At 35.8% G+C, this 18,003-nt stretch overlaps 3 protein-coding genes across 8 annotated transcripts; 2 read left to right on the plus strand and 1 right to left on the minus strand.

Annotated features, from left to right (window-relative positions):
• The first annotated feature begins 679 nt into the window (after positions 1-679).
• LOC123194681 (PX domain-containing protein EREL2-like) lies at positions 680-6,918 on the plus strand. Of its 3 annotated transcripts, XM_044608016.1 has the most exons (11): positions 680-695; positions 796-1,148; positions 1,829-1,939; positions 2,257-2,355; positions 2,551-2,637; positions 2,895-3,003; positions 3,200-4,005; positions 4,649-4,813; positions 5,202-5,444; positions 5,834-6,052; positions 6,434-6,918. In XM_044608016.1, the coding sequence occupies exons 2-11, from the start codon at positions 1,059-1,061 to the stop codon at positions 6,683-6,685; spliced, it is 2,181 nt and encodes a 726-aa protein (XP_044463951.1). In that variant the 5' UTR covers positions 680-695; positions 796-1,058; the 3' UTR covers positions 6,686-6,918. The 3 variants fall into 3 exon arrangements, with proteins under 3 accessions (XP_044463951.1, XP_044463952.1, XP_044463953.1); XM_044608017.1 differs by lacking the exon at positions 680-695 and having other exon boundaries at positions 759-1,148; positions 6,455-6,918; XM_044608018.1 differs by lacking the exons at positions 680-695; positions 796-1,148 and having other exon boundaries at positions 2,265-2,355.
• A 1,742-nt stretch (positions 6,919-8,660) lies between these two features.
• On the plus strand, positions 8,661-11,912 carry LOC123194680 (ERC protein 2). Its single transcript, XM_044608015.1, has 2 exons — positions 8,661-9,223; positions 9,484-11,912. The coding sequence occupies exons 1-2, from the start codon at positions 9,158-9,160 to the stop codon at positions 11,746-11,748; spliced, it is 2,331 nt and encodes a 776-aa protein (XP_044463950.1). The 5' UTR covers positions 8,661-9,157; the 3' UTR covers positions 11,749-11,912.
• LOC123194682 (E3 ubiquitin-protein ligase KEG) lies at positions 11,870-16,401 on the minus strand. 4 transcript variants are annotated; one of them, XM_044608022.1, is made up of 7 exons: positions 16,332-16,350; positions 16,167-16,237; positions 15,204-15,565; positions 15,029-15,120; positions 14,455-14,928; positions 12,699-13,627; positions 11,870-12,259 (listed from the first exon to the last, which is right to left on the minus strand). In XM_044608022.1, exons 3-7 carry the CDS (start codon positions 15,561-15,563, stop codon positions 12,243-12,245), a joined length of 1,872 nt encoding a protein of 623 aa, XP_044463957.1. In that variant the 5' UTR covers positions 15,564-15,565; positions 16,167-16,237; positions 16,332-16,350; the 3' UTR covers positions 11,870-12,242. The 4 variants fall into 4 exon arrangements, with proteins under 4 accessions (XP_044463957.1, XP_044463958.1, XP_044463956.1 ...); XM_044608023.1 differs by having other exon boundaries at positions 16,220-16,401; XM_044608021.1 differs by having other exon boundaries at positions 16,163-16,401.
• Between the last annotated feature and the right edge of the window lie 1,602 nt (positions 16,402-18,003).

Below are 18,003 nucleotides of genomic sequence, written 5' to 3' on the forward strand. Positions count from 1 at the left end.
ATTAAATCAAAACAAAGATCAATTCAAGTTCAACTTAAATCTATAATAGTTAGATTAAGTTCAGTTTACTCAAGATAGTGATAACGTTGAAGTGATAACGTTGAAGAAAGAGAAGAGTTTCTAAAGAAGAAATTATTATAGAATAAAAAAAATTATAAAAAAGAAAAAAAATCCTTAATATCCAATTTAAGTTTTAGCTTGTTTAAATTGATATATAATATTGTTGACAAACTGACCAATATTGTTGAAGGATAAACAATGTTGATAAAGAGACAAATAAACTAAAATCAAATTGAGTCATTGAAATAGAACTTCAACATAAATTTAATTTCTTTGAACCAAATATAGATTTAAATATGAATTGGTTTGCCTAGGATCCACCCCTTACAGTGACATCGGTAAGGCCTTGAGCTCGAACTAAGTTTAAGCTTGATATACTTATTCTTTTTCAGCCCAAGGGTTTAATTTAGTCTAAATAAATATCAAATTGAGTACTCACCTCTCGGAGAGTTGATGACAAGTGACACTTGTGCCATAAATAAGTAATTCTCTAAGCCCATGAACACAAGGCCAGGCCCATTAAATATTGAAAAAGTTGGGGCGTTCATAGACAAAACAACAAACCTGTCTACATTGTTCTTTTCTCTCTCATCCTTGCCGTGAAGCTCAATGCAATTGTAGAAGAAGACTGTTAGGTAGGCTTTTTCTTTTTTAATTTTTAATTACATAAGAATAAAAATAAGGGAAAAAAAAAGGGTTGAAATTGATTTTAAGACACTCTCTCTTTGTCTGCAGCGAGAGACTAAAGTCACTAAACCAAAGGGACAAAACTGAAGCAGTTGGTGATGACACGTCTCGCACGTGCTGGTTCCATCTCAACACGTTTCTTCTGAATTCCTTTGTTAAATTTCGCCGTCGTTTACCACTGATTCGGCTTCAATTCTACAGTTTCATGATCTGCTGTCCGATCCGATCACACAAACCCTAATTAAATGCTCGATTTTCATTAACAAGAATAAAATTGGAAGGTTAAAGTGACAGTGACGGTGACGTTGACGATGCAGAGACGGAGTCCACCGAAGCACAGACACGATGGGACTTCGCCGCTGCCTTTGGGGATGGATTGGAGCCCTCCGCCTCGAAAATGGGTGCGTTTTTACCCGATTCTTATTTTTCTTTGACTTTTGACCTTGCTTCCTGTAAATTTACAATGTAAAGTTCGATCTAAATTCTGTTTCAGTATAAATAAATATAATTGATTCAATAATTTAATGCTTTCCAGCGATTCTTTATAATTGTTCAACGACTTGTTGGCTAGTGTTTGATTGGGCAAGACGTGTCTAGCGTTGTATTGACAAAAATTTGTTGTATAAAATTGAGTATTGTTCGATCGAGCAAGGATGTTTGATTAGGAGAGACCTGATTAGCATTATAGTAGCAAGTTGCTTTTTGCAAATTCAAATATATATAAGTTCAGTTTTCACATCCATGTACTGCCTTAATTTTTTTTTTTTCTTATGAAGCTTCTGCTGGATTTGATAGTTTTTATGATTATGCACCTTTTATTTTCCTCTGCTGAATGGTGGGGAAGTGTACAAAATATTAGACATAGAATTTGAAAATGTGGACGATAGAAATGCAACTTAATGTAATTGGAAAGAACTATATATAGCACGTTTTTGCATGAATTTTTATTTATGGGCATTTGGCCAATGTCATTTTGCTTATATATGGTGTTTGGTTTTTCCCTCTTTAGAGATTGTTTGCTGACTAAATGCTTTTTATTTTTTAAAATTTTAATCCCAAATTCTAATTTTTATTTTTACAGCATGGGCGAGACACTGTTTGGCCACATGATCCTCGGACAGGATGGAGTTACTGTGTCACAATACCTTCATGGGTTGTCTTACCAAAATCAAGAGATTCGGATCCTGTAGTGGTATTCAAATTGAATGACCCTCCAGTTTTTTTCTATACTGAGGGTTAGATGTTGTATTTATTCCATCTTCTGGGGTTTAACAGTCTACTAATTTATTTTCAAATGGTTGAATTTTTGCATTTCCTATTGGATATATTTTCTAGTTGAGAAGAACAGAAATTTTCTTTAGGAATAGGCAATCCCTTTTGGTTTTGTTGAAAATTTTCTAACCTTTTTAAAACATATGGTCTATAGTTCAATTATTTGGATGCTCACCATTCTTTTACTACTCTAATTTGGCTTTACATATTTTTTATGTTAACATTCTTAAACGGCAGTTTTACAGGGTTCAGGTTGGTTTACAATCTCCAGAAGGGATTACGACCACACGAGGAGTCTTAAGAAGATTTAATCATTTTCTGAAATTGTTTAATGATGTAAGTGTGTGTGTGTGTGTGTGTGTTGTTGCACATCTGAACTTCTGTCTAAAGAAGTTTCCATGCACTTATGTAACTTCTCTTATCTAGCATCTTTATGGAAACAAAGTCCTCACAGTTCTTATGTTTCTGAACATTTAATGTGCTTCTTTTAATGTTTTATTTTTTATTTTTTTGTTATTTGTTTCCTGGCAGCTTAGAAAAGCATTTCCCAAGAAAAATCTTCCCCCCGCTCCACCTAAGGGACTGCTGCGTATGAAAAGCAGGACACTTTTGGAAGAGGTAGCCAGTGTGTTTTAGTTTCACTTGTCATTTGCATTAGTTATATTGCTATGATTCATGGGAAACTGGTGGAAAAAATAGCTGTATCATTTGTGTCTAACACTCCAATGTACAGTTAGGAAAACTTCCAGTTAATCTGTAAAAAAACACAGAATTATGAGTGTACTCTGATTCATCTGGGAAGTAAATTATCGAAGCTATTTCTTTCTTCTTTTATAATGTGACTAATGTTCTTAAAAGGCTTTGTTTTGTTGCAGAGAAGGTGCTCTCTGGAGGAGTGGGTGACAAAGCTGTTGTCAGACATTGATATCTCACGAAGTGTTTCAGTGGCATCCTTTCTTGAACTAGAAGCTGCTGCGAGGTCTTGTATGTGCCATTTTACTTCATAAGTTTAATTTGAAGCATTTATCTTGTATTTTCTATTTCTCTCTCTCTTTTGGAAGTAAAATATATAACTGATTCACTTTAATGTTTTTTAATATAGCATATTCTTCTTTATCCAAATAATGCAAATTGTTGTTATAATTATCTTGGAATTTCACTCTTTGCATTATTTTTTCAGCATTTCTAGAAGTAAACCACAACTCATTAGAAGCAAATTCTTCTGGTAGTAGCACTGTTCCTTCGTTTCAAATGCCTACCCATTCAAGCTCAGCTCTTACTGCTAGTTCATCAGTCACTTCGGATTATGGTAGTGATACTGCTTATGAGACATCTGAGGTTGGCACTCCAAGGCTAGGAAGGGATGATGGCTCAGAAAATGGTATAGAGGATCTAGCATTGGATGAAGATGTAACGAATCCTATAGAAAAGCTTGTGAAGTATGGTATGTCCAACATTGATGAGGGATTGTTCATGGGACAGACTATTCTAGAGCAGCTTGAAGGTTTTCCTCGGCATAAAACACATGCCCGACAACATTTCAATAATGTTATAGGGAAGGATACATATAATGGGCATGCTTCAAAAGCCTCATTTCTTGCTGGTGATGGAATGGACCTTTTCTCTGAACCAGAGCCTGCTAAGGTAATTGATCACACACGGAAGCTATCATCTGAAAGTGTTAGAAGTGACACAAGTTCTTTAAGAGGTAGTGAAATGTCAAACTCTGGTGTTCTAAATTCATCTGTTGATGGCTCTCTTGACTTTTATGGATGCACTGAGATTTCAAGTACCATGGAACTTGGCAACACAAATCTGCAGTTTTCAGGTGATGGACAAGTAGTTATTCCAATGGATCAGCGCCATAAATTGAATAGGGCTCTTTTGACAATGGAGCGGAGACTAGTAACTGCTAAAACAGACATGGAGGATCTTATTGTCAGATTAAATCAAGAAATAGCTGTAAAAGAATACCTTATGACAAAGGTATTAAAGCTAAATTCCTTTCCAGATCTTAACTATGGTTGTGCTGATTGACCATGATCTGCAAGTAGATGTACACGATATCTGGTTTCTGGCTGGGTAATATACAACTCAAATCACAATGTAGCTAAGCAAATGTGTCAAGATGTTCATATTTCTGTATCTTCTTTTTTGGGCTTTCAAATGTTGAAGTCAATGTTCTCAGCAAAGATAAGAGTTCTCCAATACACAAGCTTTACCACTCAAAGACTTACATAATTGCTGTCATTTTGAGCTATGCGGTTGCACAACTACGTTAATGTCTTAGTTGTATTGACTCTTTTTTATCTCCATTTAGAGAGATGTTAAATGTGAGACCTCATAAATGAATCTTGGAACGATAATTTGTCTGCAATTTTGTTATTTGTTTGTTCATTCTATTATAAAGGTCAAAATGTTGATTTATTTGTAAATAGATTATTTGGCTTAGATGAAGCATTTTAAGTGGTAACTTCATTTTCTTTTATGAGTGTGAAAAGTTACTTCTGTACTAGCATAAGTCCAAAATTTGAGAAACTTTGAGTTTTACAACACCTTACCAACTGGCCAGACTATTTATTTTTTACAATATATAATGGTATCATTATAACCTTTTGCATCTATGCAGGTTAAGGATTTGGAGGTGGAACTTGAAACTTCTAAACAGAAAAGTAAAGAAAATCTGCAGCAAGCTATTTTAAGTGAGAGGGAAAGGTTCACACAAATGCAATGGGACATGGAGGAGCTGAGGCGGAAAGCTTTGGAAATGGAGTGGAAGTTGAAGTCGAGACAGGTTAAGTATTCACCAATTATTTGCATTTCTGCAGAGAATAAAAAAATGCCATTTGCAATTTCTTGTGGAAAATTTAGGTAGACAAGATGTTTAGTAGTGATGCACGAGGAAGAGGAAAGAGGGACATGAGAAAGACAGCCTGAGAATCTGTCTTATACCTCTTAATTCCCATTCAATTCCAGGAAAAAAAAAAGTGATTTATAATACATTGTTTTGTGCTTTCATTTACGGAGAGAGCTCATATGCATTAATGTTTGAAATGTCTTTCTATGGCTGAAAAGGAATGCATAATGATAAAGCATTCTATTGTGGTCATTAAATTGAAAGAAATTAGTCTTTTTCTCAATTAGTAATTAGGATTCCAGAATGATGTGGGAAACCATTACAGGATGCACAATCAGATACAGTGACAACAAAAGAATCCGCTAGCCAGGAGAAAGAAGCAGTGTTGCAGGAGTTGGATGCTACTAAACAGCAACTTGAGGTTTTGTCAAAGCAATATGAAGAGCTGGATGCAAAGTCGAAGGCAGATATTAAAGTTCTTGTTAAAGAGGTTAAATCTCTCAGAAGTTCACATAAAGGACTGAAGCAAGAGCTTAGTCAAGTGCTGAATGAAAAATCTGAGACTGAGGTATTTGTTACTCTTCTAAATCTTTTGTTATAATTCTTACAATTTGGACCTATATCCCTTTAAGATTCTTGATATGTTAAATTAGTCAAAGCCAAAGGCTGTTTATCTAGTATGTTACTGCTTCAATTATAATTGTGGAGATTACAGATTTATTATTTTAGATTGATTCTTGTTTTAGTCCAATTATATGAACCTGCTTGCACTAAACTATATAGGTATTTATTTGATTGAATGCAGGCAGAGAATGAAAATTAAACTCTTTAATTGTGTTTCATAACTATCAAATTTCTATAACATTTTAGTAGTCCTTTAAGTCTGTTTCATGACTTCACTTCTACTTTGAATTGAAATGGTAGAACAAGCCCCTGAAACATTGAAAATTTCTGTAGGAACTCCTTCAACAAGAAAGAGAGACAAGTGACAGAGTGAAAACTGCTAGAAAAAAGCTGCTACATAAATGCGGGATTCTTCATAGCCAGTTTCAGGAATGCAATACTAATCTACTTGCTGAAAATACATACAATTCTATCTTAGAATCTTCTTCTCTGGCAGACGCATTAGAGTTGTTGAATACATCTGATCACCAAATTGCCCTCCTACATGCAGAGGTAACTTTTCTATATTGTACAAACAATTTCTTGCTTATACTTATTCTATGATTATCTGGGTTTATTTCATATATTTATATGTGTGTGTGTGTGTGTGTATGAAGAGGTGGAAATGGCAAATATTAATTTCTAGTTGCTAGGCTCAGGAATTTTATGAATCATAGATTTTATTTCGCCAGATTTTGGTTTGAGATAACTGTCAGAGAGCCAAGTTGCAGTGGGTGAGTTGGGTTGTAGATTTAGAGTTTTGAAGAATTTGTTATCGATATTATACGAAAGGGAAGAATATATTTTTATTAACTGGTTTTGTTTTTCTTCATGACTAAGAACAATTTTCTATTAACTGGTTTTTTTCTTCTTCTTCTTCATGACTAAAAACAGTTTTCTTCAAAAATTGGTCAGGCAGAACGATTAGCAGAGGATGATGAAGCCACTGCACATGACGCCAATGATGACACAGTTGCAGATGTCGAGTTGAGGAAAATGATTACAGATATCTTCATTGAGAATAGTAAGCTGAGAAAACAGGTGAACCGTGTTATTCGTAGTTTCCTCTTGTCAAGAAACAAGGATGAGGATGAGGATGAGGCTGCCTCAGAAAATGTTTCCATGAACAAATCACCAGAAAGATAAGAGGTTGGACATTATTTTATTTTCTTTTCATAGAGTAAAATGAAATCATGATGGGAGACAATCATTTGGTGTTTGAAATGGTTGATGAAGTCATGAAAAGCAGTAGGTTCTGTCCTGGAATTTTGTGATAGAAATATTTGCTCTTGGTGTAATGTTGTGGTGAGAATTGAATAGTTATTATAAAGGTGAAAGGAAAATTATGAATCAAAGTAGTAGAACACACATTAGCTTCAGATTTGCTGTGTTTGAGGTAAAGTTATGATGAAATGATGACTTGATTCAGTTATAAAATGATAGTATAATAAATTAGTATTGTGTGAATGTAGATAGACCTTTAACCTTACACAATTATGCTAAATAAGTGAAATATGGGTTTGTTATTGTTAAAAGTAAAGAGAAGTTTGCTGTGTTATTACTAAAAGTCAGCCCAATCACATTGACTTGGCAAAACCCCAAATCAGGTAATCATTTTTGGTAGTGCATGAGAATTATTGAACATGAAATACGCAGATCATCAGACCTATGCATGCATTCCTTTAATTACTCGACAATTTACAAGAAAATAGAAGAATATGAATCTCATGTTTGCAAAGATATCCAAACAACAAATGAATGCATACATATGAGGCCAAAACCATTATACCTTTAAATCCAAAGAGGAGTTCCATTTACTGTACATAATGCATATCTTATGTTATTATCAACTCTACAAAACACATATACTTATTTAACATGACCATAATAAATTGGCACCAATAGCTAGAGCCTAGAGCAATTGATGGAGATATAATACAAAAGAACACAAGAGCAACCTCGTAGTCTTGGGTCTCCTTTGAGTCCATTCTCAGCTGCAATCATGTTGTTTCTGTCTAGACTGTGTCTGGATATTATTATAATAATATAAACAATACAATACAAATGTTTTAGCTGTTTATGCTGCGAGTGCCAGAAACAGATTTTGACATGCTATGAATTTCAACAAAGTCCTGTCTTGAGCGAGCGAGCGAGAGAGGTGGTCTGGTGGGTGTGTTTAATATCAATATTTTGTCCATTTCTGTTGGCTTCCTCTTGCTATACTTTTCTTCAGACTGATTGTGCAATCGGAGCAAGTGGTGCGGGATGTTTGAATCTCGGTCCCACAAAATGTAGAGTGGACGTATGTGATCACTTTTCATGGACATGCGTGCATTAAGACTTGTTAAGGGGGCGGCCTATTAATGACTTATGGAAGCACAATTCAGAGGAACGTCTTCCCATGCCGAATTAGCATGGCCTATGCCTATGGAAGTGTTTAATTGGATATGAGCAGTTGAATTTCGAATTCAAGTTTAAATCAAATAAACTGGGGTTCATAGTAGTACTAAAACTATGGCCTATGGGGATTAGGAGATTTCTAATTTCCAATCCATTGTAAATCATCCATTTATACTTTATTATTGTGGTAGGATCTTTTTGAGCAGTCAGATGTAACTCAACGCCCCACCTTGTGATCTTGTGGATATGCAATTCTTGAGAAACCAACAGTTATCATGGATGGTTAATGAATAAAGTATTATTGTTTTATTTTTTTTCATCCACCAGAGAAATTGTATATGAATATAATATCTGCAGTTGTCTCAATTAAATTATGCATAAAAAAAAAAAAAAACAACCTATTTTTAAGTGTTGTGATTAAGGTTGGATGCCATTAGAGTCATCCTAGTGTTTGACTCAAATTAGGGTAATCTTAAATCAAGATCAAGGTAAATCCATTTTTTCTAACAATTTTTTTTTTTATCTCCCTCACTCACTTTTCATCTTTTTCCATCTCTTCATCCTCTCCAATACTTGTTCTATATACTCGTTGTCTTGAGTTAGTCTAATTCAATTTTGAATTAACCATTTTAAATTTAAATCCAACTAAAACTAATTTTTGTTTAACACCAGCTCGAAATCTTCTGGACACTGCAACTAATGACGATATTTCTAAATCATATATTTCTCAAGCCAATGAACAGAAGCCCAAGTCTCATTTAATTTGTTCATGGTGGACGGCGTTCCACGTGTCACAAAAGTGCTTCCAGTCACATTCATTTGCTCATACATACTCGCAGACGAAGCAATCTAAATATTCGCCTGCTATTCAGCTGTTCATCCACCCAGTCTTTCCCAAACTCAAACCCAGATGGCGCAACCTAATTGGTTACTGGTTCTATTACAATGATCTTCAATCTTCCAGATTTTATTTTGGACTCCACGTCAGCTATATCCCCAATTACAAAAAAATGGAATCGCCGAGATAATAGAAATACGCGGCTCGCTGGCTCGCATATAGCTTCCCTCCATTCTCAGTTTTCTTGCCGTTTCGGAAGAACCTGTCGTCGCCTAATTGCCGAATCCACGAGTTTTCAAAGGTGATTATTAAGGGAGTTAATCAGGGCTTAATGATTAATGATTAATCTACGCTGCTGGAATGAGATCAAGAAGTGAAGCATGCCGTTTTCAGCCGTTCTTTCTCCCAATCTTCAAGCTACAAGTCTTAATCTTTACTCCTCCAGGGTACGTAATTGCTATTACTTCTCTTTAAATTTCAGATTTTTTAGGGTTTCGGCTTAAAAAATGAATGAATTTGAGATAGGGATGAGGATAAGTCAACAATTTATTGAAATTAAATGTCAATGTCTTAGGTTTTGCAATGAGTAGGGAGAAATTTTACTTAACAGTTGAGATTTGAGAAGATGCATACGAAAGAAAAAGGAAAGAATCTTGACCATATTATGTTCAAGAAAGGTTTGATAATGTTTGGTTTCTTGGTGCAGCTTTGCTTGGTGACAGGGTTTAGGAAACAGAAAATACCTGGATTTTTTGTGACAATTAGGAAAAGAAGAGGGCAATCTCTAGGGATTGTGACTTCTCCGAATTGTGGGCATTCAAGTGTATACGATGATGGAGCAACTGAACCTGCGAGGATTCTTCTTGAAAGATTGTTTGAGCAGACTCAGAAGTTGGAAGAACAGATGAGCAGAGATTCTTGTTTACGTCAGGATGTTTGTCTGGGGTTTAACCTTGATGTTTTGGAATCTGATCTTCGGGCAGCATTGGCTGCTTTGAAAAAGAAGGAAGAAGATCTAGAAGACGCAGAAAGAAGGGTTTTCTTGGAGCACGTTGAATTAAACCGTGCAAAGGAGGAGTTGCAGCTGCGGGAGCGAGAAATCTCTGTTGCTTGCTCTAGGCATGAAGAAATAGAAGAGGAGCTAAGGCAGTCAAATCTCAAGTTGATTTCTCAAGCCCGGAATATAGAAGACTTAAAACTGCGGCTTAAGGAAAGAGATCAAGAGATTGCTTCTGTCCGGTCTGCACTCTGTTTGAAGGAAGATGAACTAGAAAAAATGCAAAATGAATTGGTGAGGAAGAGTGAGGCAGTTTCCACGATAGATTCTGAACTTAAATGTAGGTCTCGGTTGGTGGATGAAGCCAATGAAGTTGTTAAGAAACAAGAAATCGAGATTCAAAATCTCCATAAAGCCATTCAAGATAAAGAAGAAGAGCTAGAAGTTTCTCTGACCAGTAAGGAATTCAAAAAGGAGAAGCTTAAAGCTGCAGAGGTCAACTTGGAAAAGCGGACCAGAGAATGGTTATTGGCTCAAGAAGAACTGAAGAAGCTGGCAGAAGAGGCATCTAGACACATGAAAGAAACTAATGAAACCATGGAAGACTTTGTGAGAGTGAAGAAGCTTCTTACTGATGTGAGGTCTGAGCTGGTCTCTTCTCAGAAGTCTTTGGTATCATCTAGACAGCTAATGGCAGAACAAGAGCAACTGTTAAATAAACAACTAGCCGAACTTGAAGAACAGAAAAAAAGTGTGACTTCTTACATAACTAGCCTGAAGGATGCCCAAATAGAAGTTGAGAGTGACAGAGTGAAGCTTAGAGTTGCAGATGCTCAAAACAAGAAGCTTGAACAGGATTTATCTGCAAAGCAAGAACGGCTAAAAGAGTTACAGGATGAGTTAAAGAAAGAAAAATATTCTTTGCAACAAGCACTCCAGGAGTCGTCCTCACTTCAAGAGGAGCTAAAGCAGAAGAATTTTGAATTTGAAGAAACACAGGAACTTCTTAACGTTAAAGAGTCAGATTTTGTGGAGGCTAAGCTTGAAATCCAACATTTAAAATCCAAGCAGGCTTCACTTCAGCTTATCTTGGAGGAGAAAGATTTGGAGCTTTTGAAATCTAGGCAAAAGCTGGAGGAAGTGAATGCAGAGGTTGCAGAGCTTAAGAAGATCATGAGCAGTAGAGAAGAACAGCTTATTCAAGCAACCACTATGCTTAAGGAAAAAGAGGAACATGTTAAGATATTACAAGACAAGTTGGATGATACAGAGCTGAAAGTCTCTGAAGCCGAAACCGTGATTGAAAGAATTGTTGGTCTCTCAAACGAATTGGTTATCTCCATCAAGGATGAAGAATATAATACTTCAGCTGGACCAACTGACTACATAGAATTCGCGTCAATGCAGCAAGTCTTGGAAAAACCAAATGATAATTACAGGTTGCAGAATAAACAACTACAAAATGAGCTGGAGTTAGCTAGAGAAACCTTAAGAACGAAAGAGATGGAGATTCTAGCTGCAAAGAGAGCCCTGACAATCAAAAACCAAGAGCTCAACAGTGTTCTTGATAGATTAGATGATCGGGAGAAAGAACTAAAGAGGTTGAAGGAAGAAATGTTTGAAGATGCTAGCGATTTGAAGAAACTTTATGCTTTAGCACAGGAGAGAATTGGGGAGAAAAGTATAGGAGACTTGGCCATTGAAAAACTTCAACTGGAGGCAGCTCAACTGGAAGTTGAAGCTGCAACAAGTGCCCTGCAAAAACTTGCTGAAATGAGTCGAGAACTATTGAATAAAACAAGCTTAAGTATTGAAACTGATAGTAACATTGTCTTGCCAGAAAGCGGCATTTACCCTGGGATTGAAAAAAAGGAATGCATCACAGAATTTCAAGCAGAAGTTGCCCGGCTTTCAGCTTTGACTGATCAGCTAGTGAAAGATGCTGGCATTGCAGTCAATCAAACAAGAAGTTGATTTTGTGATATAGCTTACCTGGTACTGACTGATTTGTTTACTATATCTGCCGAATGCTTATGGAGGTATTTTGGACCATTGTTGTGGCACCAACCATATTGTTGTCAAATGTCAAGATGTCCTTTGTTGTATGACTGAGTGATTCAAGAGTGTGTTTTTTGTGAGTGATGGTATCAAGCGATTGTTCTCATTTACACGAAACTGGATGAAGCTTGAAACCACCAAATTATCTTCCCCAGCATTCCTAATCCTTGAACTGTCTTTTCTTTTTTTGGGCTTACACCTGAAGTTAAGATTGACACAATTAGGGGAGACGCAATCTGAGCCCAGTTCAGATAGCTGTTCAGTATGAACAAGCCAGCATCGCTGCACTGAAGCTTGTATGACCTGCAATTCTTCTTCTTTGCCATCACTAAATGACCAATTCAAATGAGTCAAGCTCGATCTCGAGTTGGCTGATCTAAAACCTCGAAATAGCCCTTATTCAAGCTTGTTCAGTTCAAATCCACCCCTAAATGCAATAAGGTCATTTCAGAGTTTATCTAGAGTAATTGAACATGTAGAAATTCTAAGGAATGATTCTATACTTGTGGAGATTCCAGCTCCTCAGCTGTACCCAAAAACAGAGTTTCTACTCTGAATTTTCTTAATTTTTACGGATTGTGAACTGAAAACCGAGATTAGAGATTAAAAAATCATGACAAAGTAATGAAATTTGAGTGAGCAAATATATCCCTTCCATAAAATAATCCTGAACACCCATCCATCTTTTTGCTCCATATAAAAGTAATCATTTTGCTGAAAGTATCAGTTCCTACTGCAACATTTATAGACATAAATAGTAACAAGCCCTATGCTAAGTATTAGTTACCTGAAAGTCTTTCAAGCAACATAAACAAGCTTTTTGGGCAGATAAACTATCCTGAAAATCTCTATCAAGCAGTACTAACCTTTGAAAAGGATATTTGCGAGAGATGGAGGAAGCCATCCAGGGTTTCCAGTTGTCTGGCCATCTATATGTTGGATGTTCATCACATTGTTTGGTTGCTTCTTCACCTTTGATCCTCTCCTCACTTTCCTTCCAATAAAAATTCCCATTTTCATGGCAGTAAAGAGACCTAACACAATGAGAAGTGGTCTTACGACCCAGTGATGATCCTCAAGATGTTGATATTTTTTCACCATCCCTGGACAAGTACTGAAAGTTACCACTTCTACTTCAGCTGGGTCAGCCAAAAAGCTGCTGCTGCAATCCTCTCCAAAAGTCAATCTTCCTGGAAACTTGACAACAAGGCATCCATTTGGCAGGACCCAGAAAATCCTCCCGGTAGCCCATCCCCCTCCTGTTTTGCGAGGCCACTGAAATCGAGGGCTAAGAAGATTACCTTTCAGCCTCACAAACTGACCAATACTGTAAGATTCCGCCATCTGCAGCTCTGAATATTTTCCCTTCCAAATAGTCTCCGACCCTATAAATCCAACAGCCACATTTCCATCACGGTGGACAGAATGAAGAACTCCCACTGGTGAGTGCCTCTTATCTTCCTCCTTCATTCGAACCCAATCTCCAGCTGCCAAGCCATATGTGACCCGCTCCAGAGATGAAATATGAACCCTCAAAGGGTCATGGATCCCATGGATCCTCACCAAAACAAAACAATCCCTTTCTGTGCTGCGTTCTAGACCCACCACAGTTCCTTCAGGAACATCCATGTTTTCAGGTTTGCAGGAGTTAGCTGGCTTTCTCGATCGCACCATATCACCAACTTGCAAATCATTCTTTGAAAGAAAGCAGTCTGTATAACCGCTAATTGTTTTTTCTGCGGGTATTACACTTGCAAGACCTGTCCACCCTCCACTATTAACCGCATTCTGCAAGCTGCAAAATCAAGAAACTGATTACAGAAACATACAAGCAATGAATGACATAAACTTTATATTGCTAAATAATATAATCAGAGAGAAAAAAAAACAGCTATAAGAGCAAAATACTAGGAAACAAAGCATAAAGTGCAAGTATCAAACCCACAAAAAGAAAGAAATCATCAATTCAAACCAACTTTTTAAGATGTACTTCCCTCATAATATACAAATGAATGTCAATTACAGCATCCTGGTCACGAGATTTTGAGTCACTTTTCCTTTTATTCACAATAGCCAATGGCAAGAGTTCTATTAGTGCAACATAAAAATTTTGAGTGAAGAATGCAAAGCAAGGATGGTGAAGGCCACTAATATAAGCAAGGAAAGCAAAAAGGATTAATATGCTATAATAGGAAAATGCTATAAAGATTAGTATGACATAGTAGGAAACTAACATTGTCTACACTAACACATAATATATGGTCATGCTATGTTAAGTTGTCAGCACTTATTTTACCTAATCAAATATTTCCTACTTTCTTAGAATATTTTACAATGAATGGGAAGTATTCCAACCAATTTAAAGAGCAATTCAGATCTGCTTTATGTGTACACCTACATACTCTAGCTATTTTATTAATAATTAGTACCATACTTAGTGCAGTAGTTCAGTATGAACATTCTTGAACAATTAAAATAATCATTCCCTAGGTATCATCTTTGCATTATGATTCAACTATGTCATAGCACTAAAAGCATAAGCTGTCTCCTATTTAATTGAATTCAAATATACAAACTCATAGTATAGTGCCCACCGACCACAATGAATGCAACAGAACCTACCTTTTAAACACCCTTAATATGTCTGTCATTAGGGGGCGACTCCTGAAGTCATACTCAAAGCAACCAAGAAGAACATTCTCAATAGGAGGAGGAAGCCCAATAGGAATACAAGGTTTTTCTTGCTTTTCAACAACTGCATCATAAATTTCATCGACTGACTTTCCACACCAAGGCTGAACACCAGTCAACATCTCCACAATGCTGCAGGCAAACCCCCATGAATCAGTCTCAAAGGATATTGGACCTCTGACTTCTGGTTGCCACTGTTCTGGAGCCATGTAGTTTGGTGTTCCAATCCTGCGAGCCAGATCAGAGCTTGGCAATGGAATTCCAAGCAATATATATGGAATTCCTAAATCTCCTACAACTGCTTCGTTAGATTCATTGAGAAGAAAGTTGAAAGGTTTAAGGTTAAGAATAAGGATCTCTTTTGAGTGCAGTTCCAAAATTCCCTGTGCCAAACTGATTATGTACCTGTATAAATTAGCACACACTGAGAATTGCTGGTTGTCCACAGCTTTATGTATCAAAAATGGGAAAAAAAAACCTTTGTTAAAAAGGATTTCCTGTTTACCTGAAAGCATTAGACAGTGAGAGCTTCCCTCCTTTAAGAAGAGCCATCTTATCACCAACTGATCCTTCATAAAATTTCATAACTAAACATATCTGCAATATATAGCAAAAATTTATCAGCAAACTAAAAGTCAAATTTGCAAAAAAATACCCAGAAATAATAGTACTTCACCCACTTTTCCATTCATAACTGAAATTCCCTGCAGGCAACAAACACCTTCTACCCCTTGACACTTAGAGAATAAATCATCCAATTTACCCAACATAACTCTCATGTGATCCTCTTTAATTGGATGCAACACCTTGACAGCCACTTCGTGATATTCATCATAATCCTCTGTTGATCGATGAAGGGTAGCCAACCATGTTTCACCAAAGGGTCCTCTCCCAATTCTATGTCTAAGTTTCAATGTTGTGGGGTCAATCCACATAGTTGTCTCCTTTGATGCGGCAACCACAGTTCCAAGGTAATCATGACCCTCAAAAAGCTCATACTCAAAAGCAGAAAGTGGAGCGGCAGCAACTTTTCCAGCCATCCCTTTTTCAGAATCAGAATATAGAAACAAGATTAGATTATTAATCCCAAACAAATTCAGACAATTCTCTTTCAATTTCAAAACTTTTAGATATGCCAAAAATTTATATATTCCCGATCAAGATCATGACTTAAGAAGGATAAACACTTACTGGCCATAGAAAAACTTAGTTTACTCTAAGGCCAATTCATTAGTATATATATACAACCGTTAGAACCATTATCATGTTTACGTTGACCTCAAATATATGCCCTCCAAAAACATGGAAAACGTTCAGAATAACTAGGATTCAAAAGAAAAAGGAATTGTTCCACTAATAATAACAACAAAAAAAATTGTAAAAAAAAAAACTTTCATAACATACTGCAAAAATCTACGTTCATATGATTAAAGGCGTTTCTACTCCTAGAATTCCTTAACTCTATTATGTGACAACCACCGTTGCACAAGTATATCTAAAACTCGTGTTTTCGCGTATTCATTTACAGTATGAACACAATTACAAGGCGAAATCATGAAGCTGCAGCAACGCAGATAAACGGAATTAAAAATATAAATTACAGCAACCAAAAAGCATGTAATTAAAATGAAGAAAAAAATTACTGAAAGTGAGAGTAATCGAGCGTAATCGGAGGAGAAAATAAGCAGGGACGGACAGTGAAGGTGAGGAGAATCTGTCAAAGAAGAGGTATAGATGCGATCAGATACGGTTACTTGTACAAAGTACACGAAGAGAAAATGAGAATAAGAAGCGGTGGGTTGGGTTACATGGAGAGATTTTCGTATACTTGTATTGTAGAGAACGTTACAGACACAGCAGTGTTTGTCGTGGTGGTAACTGTGAAATTATCCCTCCCGTTTCGTTCAAGTTGAGGGTTTTATGAAATACACGAAATTACAAGTTGCCACCACAGATTTGAGAAACTTTCTTTTCACCTATTGAATTTTTGAATTATAAACCTTTACATAAAATTCAATTTCGTTAGAATATAATTTCCGAGCTTAGGATTGGTTTGATCTTAGCTTGAACCCATGTTGTCCAGTTTGGGCTAGTTTATAATATTGTCAGAAAATTGTTAACAAAAATAAATAATATTTTTGATAAAGTGAATAATGTCATAAAAAAGATAAATAATATTATCATAAAAATAATGAATTAAACTCAAACCAAGTTATTGAATTAAAACTCAATTTATTTGAGTTAATTAATAGATTCGAGGGTTTTACCAAACCTGGGGAAATAAATAATTTACTCCATGATAATAATCTCTTCTTAATTTAGAAAAAGGTAGAGAGATATAGTACTACTAATACATTATATAACATTTTAACACGATTGAAATAACGTTGTAGTTGGTAATATCATGATAAGGAAAAAAGAAGAGTTTGAAAGATAATGTAACGCATATTTACTAATTATCAACAATATAAAAGTAGTATTTGATGGAATGATTATCAATAATAAATAAAAGTTTTTATATGCTTTGAATTAACATGGTAGAAATTAGAGGTTTAATTTTTTCTGCGTTCGTTTAAGAAATTAACTAAATTTATTAACAGAAGATGAGAAAGTATGGTTTCTAAAGTTTTAGGGTGGAAAAGGTAATTAAGGTAAAAAGCAGGTGGGACCTAAAAACATACATTAATATGGTTTGAGTTAACAATGTAGAAAAAAAAAAAATACACCGTTACAAGCAGCATAACACTGGGCGGTTTCAATACCATTATTAAAGTCCAAGTAGAGGGTGGATTCAAGGTTTGAATTTAGAAAGTTGAAGTAGAGCTAAAACTTGCTAAAGATTTCTTAGTGATTCACCTCTTAGATGTTTTGGATTTAAACCAATCTTTGCTTTGCTTTGCTTTGTTTGGACTCAACTTACTTAGCCAAGAACCACATAAAGACCTGTTTTAGCGCAATGCATAAGAAGGAAATACCAAAGTCTTTTGAGGTCTGAAATTTCTTTAACTTATCTTAGAAGAACATTTTTACTAAGAAAGAAATGGTTGGTCATCAGATCAGAGCAATACCAGCCACTAGAGGGTGATTTCATCTGTTGTGTTGTGCTATGTAGTATTATACTCAACTGTTAATAATTATCATGGTTATAGAGTTTTCTATAATTCCCGTACACATATTTGCTGTTTCTACTTCTATTACACATAACACATGCAATGCAAATTCATTTCAGCTGCATGCCATGGATCCAACATTGCACCCGATCTTCTCTTAACAAACACCAACCAACATTTTAATCTGTCACACAGCTTCTTCTAATTTCTGCCTATGAGCAGCCATTATAAGACCTTGTAAAACATTTTCCAATTTATGTTTGACACACTAGTTATCAGTTGAAAATTTCAGACAAAATTCCCACCACATGAATATAACTAAACAACAACCAACTCTTGTAGGTTCTAATCTTCCAATTCCTCCCAACCA

Source organism: Mangifera indica, chromosome 13, assembly GCF_011075055.1.
Source record: "Mangifera indica cultivar Alphonso chromosome 13, CATAS_Mindica_2.1, whole genome shotgun sequence".
Lineage (NCBI taxonomy): Eukaryota > Viridiplantae > Streptophyta > Magnoliopsida > Sapindales > Anacardiaceae > Mangifera > Mangifera indica.

Bases quoted from the DNA above. Each gene is read 5' to 3' on its own strand.
- LOC123194681 (XM_044608016.1), top strand. From the start codon at position 1,059: ATGCAGAGACGGAGTCCACCGAAGCACAGACACGATGGGACTTCGCCG. The intron at 2,638-2,894 runs GTAGCCAGTGTG...GTTTTGTTGCAG, and splicing joins GCAGGACACTTTTGGAAGAG to AGAAGGTGCTCTCTGGAGGA. The intron at 5,445-5,833 runs GTATTTGTTACT...AAATTTCTGTAG, and splicing joins ATGAAAAATCTGAGACTGAG to GAACTCCTTCAACAAGAAAG.
- LOC123194680 (XM_044608015.1), top strand. From the start codon at position 9,158: ATGCCGTTTTCAGCCGTTCTTTCTCCCAATCTTCAAGCTACAAGTCTT. The intron at 9,224-9,483 runs GTACGTAATTGC...TTCTTGGTGCAG, and splicing joins TTAATCTTTACTCCTCCAGG to CTTTGCTTGGTGACAGGGTT.
- LOC123194682 (XM_044608020.1), bottom strand. The intron at 14,929-15,028 runs GTAAACAGGAAA...TAATTTATACAG, and splicing joins TCACTGTCTAATGCTTTCAG to GTACATAATCAGTTTGGCAC. The intron at 13,628-14,454 runs GTAGGTTCTGTT...TTGATTTTGCAG, and splicing joins ATATTAAGGGTGTTTAAAAG to CTTGCAGAATGCGGTTAATA.